We start from the raw sequence: 13,088 nt of genomic DNA, 5'->3' as shown, positions 1-13,088 counted from the left end.
AGTAGGGAAACTAAGTCTTTACAGTGCCAGATAGGTATTTGCTTTATTCATGCTCCCAGTGTCAGGAGTTAACACCTCTCTAGAATATGAAATTAATATTAAGTCAGGTGTAAAGCATTACCATTCATCTTTCGTCTAATATAGTTTTCTACTGACACACTTCATATTTTAGAACTCTGTTATACTCAGCAAAAGCAGAATTTTAGAGTGTTCAGTGCTGTCACGTCACATTAACACTTAAGCCAGTGGTTTCTAAAGTGTATGTAAGCCCTAACAATGTACTTCTTTTATTTGCTCCCTTTTGGCCTGTTTAATAATAAACCATAATAAGTACCCTTGGAAGCATTTTGTTCTGTTTGACAAGTGCAGCAAATGTTTTGATCTTGTCAGAAATTTAGAACTGTCCTGTGTCATCTTGAAGAGTCTGTTAAAACCTCCTAGTTCTTATCTTGGACTACAGCATTAATAGCCTTTATGTTGCAAAGATCACAGAGTGGCTGAGTAGTTTAGAAAAAGACAGGGGAGGGGCACAGGAGAACCTCACTAGACTGGCAATGTTCATTCCTAGGCCAATCAGCAGGCTAAATGTGGGCAGGTGGCACAGGAAGCTGCAAACTTAACAGTGGTGTATCCGTCTATTATCTACAACATGGCAGACCTGTAAATTACAAGACTGGCTAAAGGAAATGACAATTACTTTGACAAATATAGCAATTTACATAAATATACTTCAACAAAAAATAATGGTTTTACCCACATCTATCTTTATCATTTTTTTTTTTGTCAAGGCACAAAATGCTACTTACTGGTTGAGGAATGCAAAGAGGTATCTCATGACTATAAGCACAGTCCTGGGTAATGTCAACAGGATTTTTTTGATGTGGATGGCCCTCTCACAGAGATTCTCCACTCCTGTAAACAGAACATATGTATATATGTATCAATTACTTTTTTTTCTTTACACTTGATCTGCTTGTAAATGGGGACACAGTATATAAGTATCACTTTTCTGGAAATACCAATGTATCTCTAAGGATACTATTTGAAATAACAAATGAAAAAAAAGTTGTCACCAAGCTGTTGGGTCATTTTTAATTTAAAAAAATAGACATTTTGATATCAGTTCTCTTAAATGTGGAAAGCAGAACTTCAAACTGATGTGTACAGATTTTCTCCTTTCTTCAGCAAAGCCACGCACATACAAAGAGGAACTGAACTCTGAAAGCTGTGCTCAAGGAAAATCGGGCAGAAGGCAGAGTCTGCCAATATTGCCTGTGGTCTCTCCCTGCAGCTGTTATTTCCCCATTACTAACTTACCATGCCTTGTTTTGCACTGTATCTCTGTATGGCAGTGGCCAGCTTGATAGGGTTTAAAGGAGAACTATGAGCTGAGTGATTTTCACTCAACCTCATAGTTCGAGCCGACTGTCACACGTCGGCTCAATAGATTGGGAAGTGAGCGAACACATACGATCCTGTCCCTGCAGAGAGCCGTAACGGTCACTCACGGCTGCCTGAAGGGATTCCCCCATCCCCTGTCCGATCCTCCAGCGCTGACTGGAGGAACATACGGGGGAGGGGGCAGGTACAGCTGGCTCTGCCTCTAGATAGGCAGAGCCCGCTGTTAATCACGCAGCTGGGTGGATCTCGACAGTAATGTTGGGATCCGTCCCGACTGCGGCAGTCTCAGTATACCGCAAGCTGTAGCTCGCGGTATAGTGAGCTTTGGGTCACCGGAGGATGCTAGTTTATGTCCTCCCGTGACCCTGAGGAGAACTATGGGGAAATGCACTGACCCCATAGTTCTCCTTTAAGTATACTGTATGTAAACCCAAACACTAAGATCTCATAAGATTTAACATGATCCCAGGGTGGGGTGCTGTACACAATGTCTTTCCAGAATATCCATCATGAGCCACTGGCACAAGCCGCCACCACCACCCCCAAACTGTGTACCAAGAGTAACAGAGTAACTTACCCAACCAAACCTGTGCCCCCCTACTCAAATGTGCATTACGAGCACCCAACCCCCCTCCCTGGACTCAGGTGACGTGATGTCTAGGGACACCCCTGCCTTTACAGGTGAACTGTGGGAGCAGCCATGGAGAAAGAAGGGTTCTCACTAATATGAGATTAGAGATTTTGCGCCATCTACCCTTATATGTGTCTGTAGGGCTATGAACTATAAATGCTTGCCCTATTTGTTTGCGTATAAAATATGCTTGGATAATAAGATGGTTTTGGTCAAGAATATTAACATTTTCACATCAGAAATTCTTTTCACGATTTTCTAAAAATAAAATTATTTTGGTAAACCAAATATTGCTTGTTTTTATGCCTATGGATACATTATCCAGTAATGTTCTATCATAGTAATGTTTCTCTTTATGTACTTCTAAATACAATATTTTGTAGCTAGAGTATAGATACGTTTGAGACAGTGATGCAAGCAGTGTTCAGAAGGTTAACATCTGACAATGTAAATACAGGCCGTCCAACCTCAAAAGCACCTGCTGAATCTGTTTGGATCTAAAGACAAACAATTTCGTTTGAAATGTCAGATTGAAATCGTAGATTTTCTAGAGTGAACTGTAGAATTAAAAGCAGAATCAGCTTAGTGGGTATAGCCACTACATATCCTTGAAATCCAGATAACTTAAAGTAGATTTTATGGAAAACATGAACCAATTGCTGTTAACGACTCCTCTGTGTAATAACATTTGGAATATTATTCCTGCCATATATCCAATGTTTAATTGGAAAAGAGATCTTACAATATAGACTTCACCTGTGGTACCACATACTGGTTCTGAACCGCGACGTGACCTGAACACACAATGACTCTCTATGGGAACAATTATTATTTGTGGTTAATCCTTAGTCTGCCAAATACTTCTAACAGCAGTAGGATGAGGATCCTTCCATGTTACTAAACAGAGGGGCTTCATTCAAGCAGGATTTCCATTTTTCTTCCAAATCACATTTAATACATAAGAACCATTATCTAGTATACTTGGAGTCACATCAAGAACTCAGTTTTAGCCATTCTGACCTGTCTGCATCCTGCAGTGTAACCCAGTGGCTAAGCCTATCCAAAGATATCAGTAACAAGACCGCTTTCTCTGTCCAAAGGAAATGTATGAGCCTTTAATAAAATTACCACTACTGAAACAGAAAGCAGACATAAGAAAGCAATGCAGGAGTCAAGGGACAGCTTAACAAATAGCTTCAACTGAACAGAAAGTCATCATGACGTGTTCTGTGATTATGCCAGTACATAGGAAATACGTTTTTCAGTTACTTAATCCTTCACAAAGGGCAGATGGCAAGTCGCTGCACTGCTATGCTTGCCAGCAGCAAGACAACTTATATGTGTTCTAAGATTTCACTCCCTGCAACTTTCATTACCATTTTTTCCTTTTTCGCTGAAGCGCATGTACAGACACACTCTAATATTCCCAAGTGTTGCTGCTGGTAGTAAACCTGTGTGACACTTGCATAAAGAAATGGTGTAATTTCCACCCTGAAGACCTGCAAAGAAATTCTTTATGCTGGTACTTTTACAACACAGGGTTTTTCCTGAAATATTGTTTTTACATGTTTTTGCTGAAATTGATATTCTAGAGAGTTAGAATATTGTCTTATATGTCAACATTCTACATTTTTATGGCTTACAGCTCATGAAAACCCCAAGAACCCCAAATCCACAACCTCAAAAAAGTAGATTATTACATGCAATCAATAAAACAAGGATTGTACATAGAACAATATCGGACCTCTGAAAAGTACAAGCATGCATATGTACTCAGTACTTGGTTTAGGCCCCTTTTGCAGCACTTACTGCAATTACTTTTGCACGATATTCTAATTATTCGAGTTTCACCTGTATATATATATTTTTTTTAACTTTACACTTTAAAACACAACCCACAGAACTCATTCTGCTGAAGACAGAGCAGGACAAGACCAGGATCCAGGTAATCAACCACCAATGTAAGGGTTTCCATCTCTTATGGATCACCAATGTAATGGTAATCACCAATAACACAAAACATGGTGACAATGGCACTTCCTCCTAGGACGGAGAATTTGCAGGACCCAGAGTATTGCACTTGCCATCCACTGATTGTGCTGACTTCAATGCAAAAAAAATAGTAAACTAACATTTTGGTTTTCCTTTATGAATGTTTGTGCATTTATTTTTATTTTTTTTAAAGGTGGAATTTACCTTTAATGTGGCTAGGGTAAATGTGTAAAATGCTGAAACCAACAATCATCAGTCATCTTTTACTAAATGCCCTAGACTGACATAACGAATATATAATTATACAACGCTGCTCGTTGCACTAGATTATTAAATAAGCCTGGCACAGATATAGATACATGTGTTTAGGTTTTACTGAAACATCTGTCCTGTCTTCTCTCAAACCTCCTGATAACTAAAATGTAGTGGTCATATTATGCAGAATACAACCTTTGGCCCTGCAAGCTCTGCTTGGCTCGACAAATGTCAATTTGTGCACAATTATCAGATTATCAGACTATCAGATGCAGTCACTGTTCAGGCAGCCAAGGGTGCTGTGGCTGCTGAATAATAGAGTCAGCAGTCAGAGTCCTCCATTCACACTGTTTAGTGTGAATGGGGAAAATCAAATGATTTTCTCCAGTGGGGTGAACAAGAGGAAATCTAGCTATGTACAGCAAGCTTAAATGTTCGGTCAAGCTTTCAATATTGTGCTATGCAGAGAATGGGCAGGAAAAAAAAGCTACACACGGTTGGCTCATCCATTATAAATGTAAACAGATCGCAGTTCACAATGTAATAGTTAACTAAAATGCCAAGGACAAACAGTTTATCAATATGTAACTAACTAAGCTGTGCTACAATGCAAAATAACTTTGCCTTTCTGTTACATGTATTTGTTCTCCTTTAAATTCTAATGATAAGAAAACAATGTATAAGAAAATGATACTATAAAAGCAGGCACATTCTCTTTAAACAGTAAGCGTATCCATACTTGTCCTTCCCATTAATTCCATTGATTAACAGTTGGTGTCATCGTTCCATAAATTCTGCCAGCAGACTGCTCACATTCCCTCTGTAACTCTATACAACCTGGTTAATAGCCAAGCATTCCTCATTAATTGTGCTCAAAATACAGGCACAACCCTACTGCCCTAACATAAATGAGTAAGTTAGAAACCACACTCACTAGGGTTAAAGTCACATTGTGTCCAGACCAGACTAATTGAATTTCCAAACAGCTTTCATGTCACTTGAGTAGTGCACCTTGAACATGTGCCCTTTTGTTTGTATTTGTTGCTGAGCTGGTCGATGCTAAACTTAGATCAGCACTTCCTCAGGATTTCCACTCTATAGCAGTGTGTTTAGTCAACCCTATGACTCATGGGCCACTAACAGTAGGCTGTGCATTGAATGGATCAGATTACTCGGTAGATTCAGCGAGCTGTAAGAAAACTTCAGGCAAATCAAGTCTTAACCCTTGCAGTGGGGCTACCCACAGCACTGCAAGGGTTAAGTTCACTTTTTGCCTAGGAACATAAAATAACAGATATATTCACCCAAACAGCATCCTCGGCTGGCTTCTTCTCTGCTCCAGAGATGGAATGTCCATCGATTTACTATACACTGTATAGAACGTGATGACTCACAGGACCTTAGACCGCCAGAGCAGAGGGGGAGCAAGGCTGAACGGACTGGTCTAAGAGCAAGCCGGGATCTTGGTTTGGGTAAGTGTAGACAAACGAGCACTTAACCCTTGCAGTGCAGAGGTAGCCTCTCTGCAAGGGTTAAGATTTTATTTGTCGGAGTTCTGCTTTAAAGGTGTACTGCGCTATTGGATGGAACCTTGAAGAAAGAAATACAGAAGCTACCATTCTTGACTCCTCTTTCTAAAAATGCTAATTGTTTTGTTGTTATGCTAATCCAACGGCACTTAAGACAAAAGGGCAGTTAACCCTTGCAGTGCGAGGGTGAGGGTAAAGAGTGGGAGTGCAAGGGGGCAAGGGGGAGTGTTTGCCTGGAGATAGGCCTTAAGAACACAATCTTATACAGTACATAATTAAAGACCTCCAGGGAACATTTTTTAATTAACCCTTGCAGGAGGGGCTGCCCCTGCTTGTTTGTGTGTCTAGGTGCTAGTTATATTCGCCCAAACATTGGAGCCGGCTTGTTCTTAGACCGAATAAAGAAAATCTTGTTGGACTCCTTACCGGATATTACCAGTGATAGGGAGGGTGCTTGTAATGACTGCGTGTGGCACCACTATATACATAGATTGGTCGTGAAGAATGTCACCAGCACACCGAAAAAATCCTTTCAGCATCACCAAATGTTCATTTTATTGAACAAATCTTCAAACGTGAATACAAGCGCTTTTGGGGCCACGCAGTGTCCCTTCATCAGGATCAAACATCGATGTCGTGCCTGATGAAGGGACCGTGCGCTTGTCTTCACTTTTGAAGATTTGTTCAAAAAAATGAACATTTGGTGATGCTGAAAGGATTTTTTCGGTGTGCTGGTGACATTCTTCACAACCAATCTTGTTCTTAGACCGGTCCCTGGGGCTTCTCTTCCCCTCTTCTACAGTGGTCGAAGAATCCTTGTGTCATCACATTCTATACAAGTGTATAGACATGAGGACGCTGAGGAACATTCTGTCTGTGCAGAAGAGGAGGAGGAAACGTGATTGGCTCAGCTGTTCGGGTGCATATAACTTTTTTTTTTTGTAGCACCTAAAACAAAACGAGCAGTTAACCCTTGCAGTGTGAGGGGAGCCCCACTGCAGGGGTTAATACATTTTTTCCACACAGTTCTCCTTTAAGGGGATCATTAGATACTTGCAATAACATTTGCAGTTTCTCATGGCCTCAGAAACAGCTGTCAGGGCACTTCCTATTTTACAGTCCTCACATAATTTATATATGGTTCTGGTTTTTAGACCTAGTAAACACAAATGTATAGAGATGCATTATTTCTATGCAATCCAAATTACATTTCAATACAATTTTGTAACCCTTTTCCAAAGCAAAAGAAAGTTACCCAACTCAAAGCGTTATATCAAAAATCAGCCCAAAGGCAGCTTTTACTTGTATGTTTATGTCAGAGTCAAAGAAAAAACTAAGACTTTACGACTCATCTCAGCAATTTTGGAAATAGGACAAGCAGTAGTTTAAATTGGGCTTGGAGGAGCAAAATACTTGGACCTTCTGAGGAATTATCAGACTCTGACTTCCCCTTTGTCCCATGTGACAGTGACAATGCCTGCTGATTGGCTGCTTAGGCACCCAGCTCTGACATTTTGGGAAAGGAAAATTCTCATTTGTGTTGAAATCCAAGTCAGTTGCACAGAACTTCATCTCTTTGCTCCCAATAGCTAAACTGAGCAAGTTGGGAACAAAGTGAAGGTGAGTAGGTGCTGTTGGGAATGGGGGAAGTTAAATGAACCTGTGGCTGTACCTTGCATGGGCAAATCACAGGTTAGCTTTAAACTTAATCTGTCCTTAGAAGGAAGACAAGTAAATATCAGATTGGAACTGTATCAAAACCTTCAAATCAGTGGAATGGTGTGATCTGTATACAGCAAGTATTCTTTTGCTAGGACCTCAATATGTCATCTTCCTAGAACCTAGAATTTAGTGACTTGAATCTCACTGTTTCTCCCAGATGTCTGCCTCCACTATGCTCTGATGAAGGCTATTGGTTGCATTTATTTAAACAGTATGCACAACAAATATTGACTGTACACGTTCTTAAAACATTAAACCCAATGTATTTACTAAAACTCCAAAAAACAATGTTTTTACATGCTGAATATGAAAACATGTCTGTCAAACAGGATGCTAAACATCCTCAGCTTAGGGCTTGTTCACACCATGTGCAGAGACCTTTGTTTCTCTGTACATATCAACTGAGAGGAATGCAAAGGAAGTGATAACACAGGAGACAGGGAAAAGCATATAAAATGAATATCAACTGATTTCAATGCACTGAAGCTTGAGAAAAAAAAAACCCACATGTATCAATGCACGTCAAATCACCTGCATTTGTTCACAAGTTTTAAGAGAGATTTAACTGACCCCTTAACCCCTTCGTGACGGGAGATGTACAGTGTACGTCCCGTCACAAAGTGGCTATATGACTGTCCACGTACACTGTACGTGCCGAGTTATATTAGCCTCTGTAATGCTGGTAACTGCTGATTCTCAGCAGTTCCAGTCATTAATTAATGCCTCACTATTGAGACATTCATTAATGAAATAGTTAAGCTTTTTTAAAAGCTTCTTTCTTTCATTAATGAAAGAATGAAGCCTTTACATTCAGATACGGGTTCGCTAAATAGCGATCCCGTATCTGACAGCTGAAGATAGCAGAGAGGTAGCAGTGACTCACCTCTCTGCTATTCGTTTTGACAGCTGGAGAGCCTGGCCCGATGTTAAATGATACATTTCAACCACTAGATACAAAATGTATCTCTTGAGTGAAATGTATCAGTTTTGATCGTCTAGGAACGATCAAAGACCTTTAGTGAGATCTGATTCTGACATGCTGTCAGGATCAGTCTCTAAAGTTATTATTAGCTGTTCCTAAGCTTGGAGCAGCCTGATAATAACTAACAATTTTAAAAAGTGAATTTATTAAGCAGTCATAGTGATTGCTTGATATAAACCGAAAAAAAAATGTTTTTGTTTTTTTACGCTTATTTTTTTTACAAAGTGTAAAAAAAAAAAAAAAAGGTGTACAAAAAATTAGGAAAATAAAACGTTTATATATAAATATATTTGTATACTATAATTATTATTAAAAAAATTCTAAAAATAATAATAATAATCTAAAAAAAAAAAAAAGTGTACAAAAAATTAGGAAAATAAAACTTTTATATGTAAATATATTTGTATACTATAATTATTATTAAAAAAATTCTAAAAATAATAATAATCAAAACTTGCTGCTGTGGAAGAATCACACAGCAGAAAATGTAAAAAGTGTGTCAGTCATTTAGGAACAGAAACTAAAAACTAGCTCAGTCATGAAGGGGTTAATTGGCTTCTGCATTGCAAAGGATGAAGCCATCCTTTTGCCAATGAGATCCTGGTGAATGATGAGTACTCCAAATCTCATGAGAAGTGCTGGGAGTGTCTTCTCTGAGAGATTTGGCGTACTTTACTGTATATTCTCACCAGAAGAAGGTAAATATCAAACTTTGACCCCACTTCACACCTTATACTGTCTTCAAGCAAGGGGGATGCATTCTATTTAAGACCTTAGACCTAAAGCTCACCACACACCTTACAATCTGATTGTACATTTTCCTTTAGATCTACCAACTATGTAGTGCAAAGGCTGGCCTGCTTGGATGCAGATTGATTGTATAGACTAGATAGGTGCTCATTTTACATAGTTATTTACACCATTTTCGGACCAGATCCGGACCAGAACAGTTTTTGTCCGCACCTGAAATGCATCCCAATGTATTCCTATGGTATTTCTGGGCTCTGTTCACACTAGTGCAGTTCATTTAGGTGCGGGGTCTGGAACGCACCAAAACGCATGTAAACACATCAAAATGCATGCAAATGCACTGGACTGCACCTGTAAGCCCTTTAAGGAGAACTGTGGGGTTAAGGCTTTCCCCATACTGCTCATGGGGATGAGATGCCACAGCTGAAGCAGGTCCCGACAATTGTCTGGATCCGCCCAGCTGCGTAAGTGACAGCTAGCTCTGCCTATCTAGAGGCAGAGCCAGCTGTACTAGCCCCCTCCCCAGTCCGATCCGCCAGTCAGCGCTGGCAGATCGGAGCGGGGAGGGGGGGAATCCAGCCCCTCCCCTGTCACGGCTCTCTGCAGTGACAGGATGGAGAGGTGAGCGAACACCGGTATGTGTTCGCTCACTTTTTGATCTACTGAGCCGACCTGTGACAGTCTCATTGTCACAGGTCGGCTAGAACAATGAGGATGAGTGAAAAGCTAAAAAAAACCCCGCCCGGAACGTGGTACAAAACACCCTGCACTACGTTGGCAGATCTGCTCCGGACATGGTGTGAACATAGTCCTAAAGTTGATTGTACAAAGATTGTATGGTCAGATTATAACGTGTGGTGAGCATTAAATCTTGCTTCTATATGTAGTTTATGAAAAATGGTATACATATGGTATCCATATTAGCTCAATAAATATACAGGCTCTGTAAATGCTTAGCAGTGCTGCACATTGATTTGGATAGCAGAGCTCAGGGAAGCCGACGGCGTCACCAGCGGAGGGGGGCGGGCTCACAGCGCCACACCGTACAAGTGATCCAATGCCTGTACAGGCACCCGATTGCTTGTACATAAACAGCAATCGTCTGCTGTCTAAAACGGCCGTGTGCAGCAGCAGCCGTGTTCTTGTATAGACTAGATAGGTGCTCAAGCAGGTGACGTGTATTTACGTGAACCCGCTAGAAGTGGTTAAGCACTTACCTTAAATGATGCCTCTTGATCCGATCATCATCTTCTTTCCAGTATTATTCAGGAGTCACTCCAGCGTTGATGGCGGTCTCCGATACAGCGCTGTCTTCTGTGTCCGTGCATGCTGCTGGGCTGCATGCATTGACTTACCCTGCATTTCTCCTCTTCTCCCAGCCGAAGATCTATTGCGCATGTGCCCGCCGCCCCACCCTTCAGATCTTTGGACGGGATCGAGCAGCAGAGACAGAGGTAAGTAATAACCAGTTTGATAACTTTTTTTTTTTAATGGTTTTGCATAGGTCTACTGCTTGCTAGCAGTAGATATCACAAAAAAAAAAAGGTTTAATTCTACTTTAATTCTATCAATCTGACTGACTGGCTGAAAGCAGTTCTGTTAAATGATAGCATAAATAACACCTAAGCAGACCAGCTTGTTAGCCAAAAAGCAATATAGAAGAAACTACAAATCTGTATGCAAGATAAAACTACGCAAATGCGGAGAGGCAAGCAAGTATTAAAAAACTAACAGGGAAATGGCACATCAATACTGACTTTGAAGTAAATTATACTATAAGTACTTGTAAAGTGTGCTCACTGAAAATGCAATAGTTTCCTTTTAAATAATATGTTTACAAGGCCATTTACCTTTCCTTAACCTAGTTATAGTTTGAAATCTGTATGAGATCACAGAGATGTGCACTCTCTCTGCCTGTGCATGCAAAGCCCCAGAGTTGCTGCCTGTCTGAACCTGACCTCCACATGAAAGAAAACACAATAACTGAAGTGAATAAAAGCCACGATTATGCCTGCAGGAATGTTTTCCTGCTGTGTTGGACACAAAGCGTTATACATAATCTTGGTGAAAAAAAGGGAGCGGTCCCAGCTGCAAGTATGACTAAACTCTGTGAGAGTGGTGCAGATGTGGGACAAACTGCCTTGAAGACATCTATAGTTGTTTTCCTCTTCCAGGAAATAAGGGATAGAATAGAGCACTGGGAAGAGGAAAAAAAGGGTGGAGGGCTCAGTAAGGTGAACAAGGAAATGGAGTATTTCTGAGAACAAAAAGGGAGGGGAGTATAGAGAACAAACGGTGACTTACGGATGCTTGATATCAAATCGTTAAATCTTTCCTTGGGAAAGAGTGGATTTTCTAAGCCTCGAAAATATAGCTTGAGGACGCCAGCTACAGAGTTGATGTCGTGATTATTTTGGTCATCTGTCAAAGGGTCCTCACCTAGAATAATGTGCAAAATTACAAATTACAGAGTGAAAGGAGCACTGTCAAAAATACTACATCACGTCTTGTATAATTATATATTTTTCTGCCAATTTAACAGTATAAATAGCGAGAGCAAAAATACATCTCTTTAGCTAGCAAACATAAAATTAAAGTTAACAATAGTATAGCATGCATGCAAATTATATAGTCGCATCAAAACAAGAAAGACCTCCATGAGGGTAACTAGAAGCCATTGCAACCACATAGGAATGTTTAGATTAAAAAACGCTGCCTAGTAAGCCACATGCTTGTAACATACTGGACCCAGGAGATTGTGCCTTTCAATGGCATGATAATTATTTCAACAGCATGGCTACTTGAGGGCTGGCAGGAATACTCATTATATTTGAAAGCTCAGAAATAAATTGCTAGCCGTTATGAAAATGTCACTTAAGACATTAAACACATTTTTGTGGCAAAAAGTTGGTGGAAAGAATATTTTAAAGCAAATCTGGAGATGGCGACCCCCTTAAGGAAACCGGTCATGAGAGATAGCCTATTCCTGACCTCCTCCTGAAAATGCTTGTTGCCCGCCTCTCATGCTAAAGTATTTATATCTGGAATTATGACTTTACTGCCCGAATACTTGTTCTAGGTCAGTGACTGAGAAAGTTTTGGAGACAGAGGATAAGCACAACAGCTAGAAGGTCAACAATGTCAGTCAAGGTATTTTTCTCATGACAGGTTTCCTTTGAGGTTCCCATACATGGGAATGAAAGCAGATCAGATCCCTTTAAAAGCAGAAAAAGCAAAACTAAAGTCAGGAAGCAAAAAATTGCTAGGAGATAAAGATTTCTTTTTTTGGGCAGAAAAAAAAACAAATTCTTTCAAGAATTTTTTTCCCTTTCTCATTAGTGGCTGTCCAATTGTCAAAGAGAGGAGATGGCGGACCTAGAAAAAGTGCCAGAGAAGATGGTAGTGGTGGCTACAGAATGTTGTGAGTGGACCTGTCAGAGCTTGAGGAGAGCAGACTAGAAAGTAAGTCAGCCATAATGTTCAAATGCACCCCCCCCCCCACCAAGCTGGCAGTTTGGGACTTTAAATCTAGGTTGACAACAAATCAACACAAAACTCCACTGCAGAGTCAGGTCAAATCTGACATTTAAAAACATTCAAATGTAAAACAACAGAAGTGCAAATGCAACAAACAAAAACACACCAAAAGTGTAAATATACTTAAACCATGGATTTTCAAAAACACAGCTTAAAACGAATTGGGACAAGTAAAAAACGTTGATATTTTTTTTTTATTCAACAAAGATAGAATTAAGGTCTCACCTCTCTCAAATGCATTTTTAATATCATTAACTTCCACCTGGGAACCCGAGACTCGAAATATACC

The 13,088-nt window shown here is 40.1% G+C and overlaps 1 protein-coding gene across 4 annotated transcripts in view; it reads right to left on the bottom strand.

Annotated features, from left to right (window-relative positions):
- SRGAP1 (SLIT-ROBO Rho GTPase activating protein 1) overlaps positions 1-13,088 on the bottom strand; it is a 151,286-nt gene that overhangs the window by 14,919 nt on the left and 123,279 nt on the right. For 3 of the 4 annotated variants that reach the window (XM_018563401.1, XM_018563402.1, XM_018563403.1), the window contains exons 14-16: positions 13,025-13,088; positions 11,567-11,701; positions 807-912 (exon numbers count right to left, since the gene is read on the bottom strand). The exon at positions 13,025-13,088 is cut by the window's right edge and continues 13 nt beyond it. In XM_018563401.1, the coding sequence (XP_018418903.1) occupies positions 807-912; positions 11,567-11,701; positions 13,025-13,088 (305 nt within the window). Of the gene's footprint in view, positions 1-806; positions 913-11,566; positions 11,702-13,024 lie in introns of those variants that run through there. The other variant, XM_018563404.1, reaches the window with a different exon arrangement.

This window comes from Nanorana parkeri, unplaced genomic scaffold (genome assembly GCF_000935625.1).
Source record: "Nanorana parkeri isolate BGI_ZX_2015 unplaced genomic scaffold, ASM93562v1 scaffold661, whole genome shotgun sequence".
In the NCBI taxonomy this organism is placed as follows: Eukaryota; Metazoa; Chordata; class Amphibia; order Anura; family Dicroglossidae; genus Nanorana; species Nanorana parkeri.
Note: the sequence above shows the minus strand (reverse complement) of the source record. Positions and strands in the feature narration are given on the sequence as shown.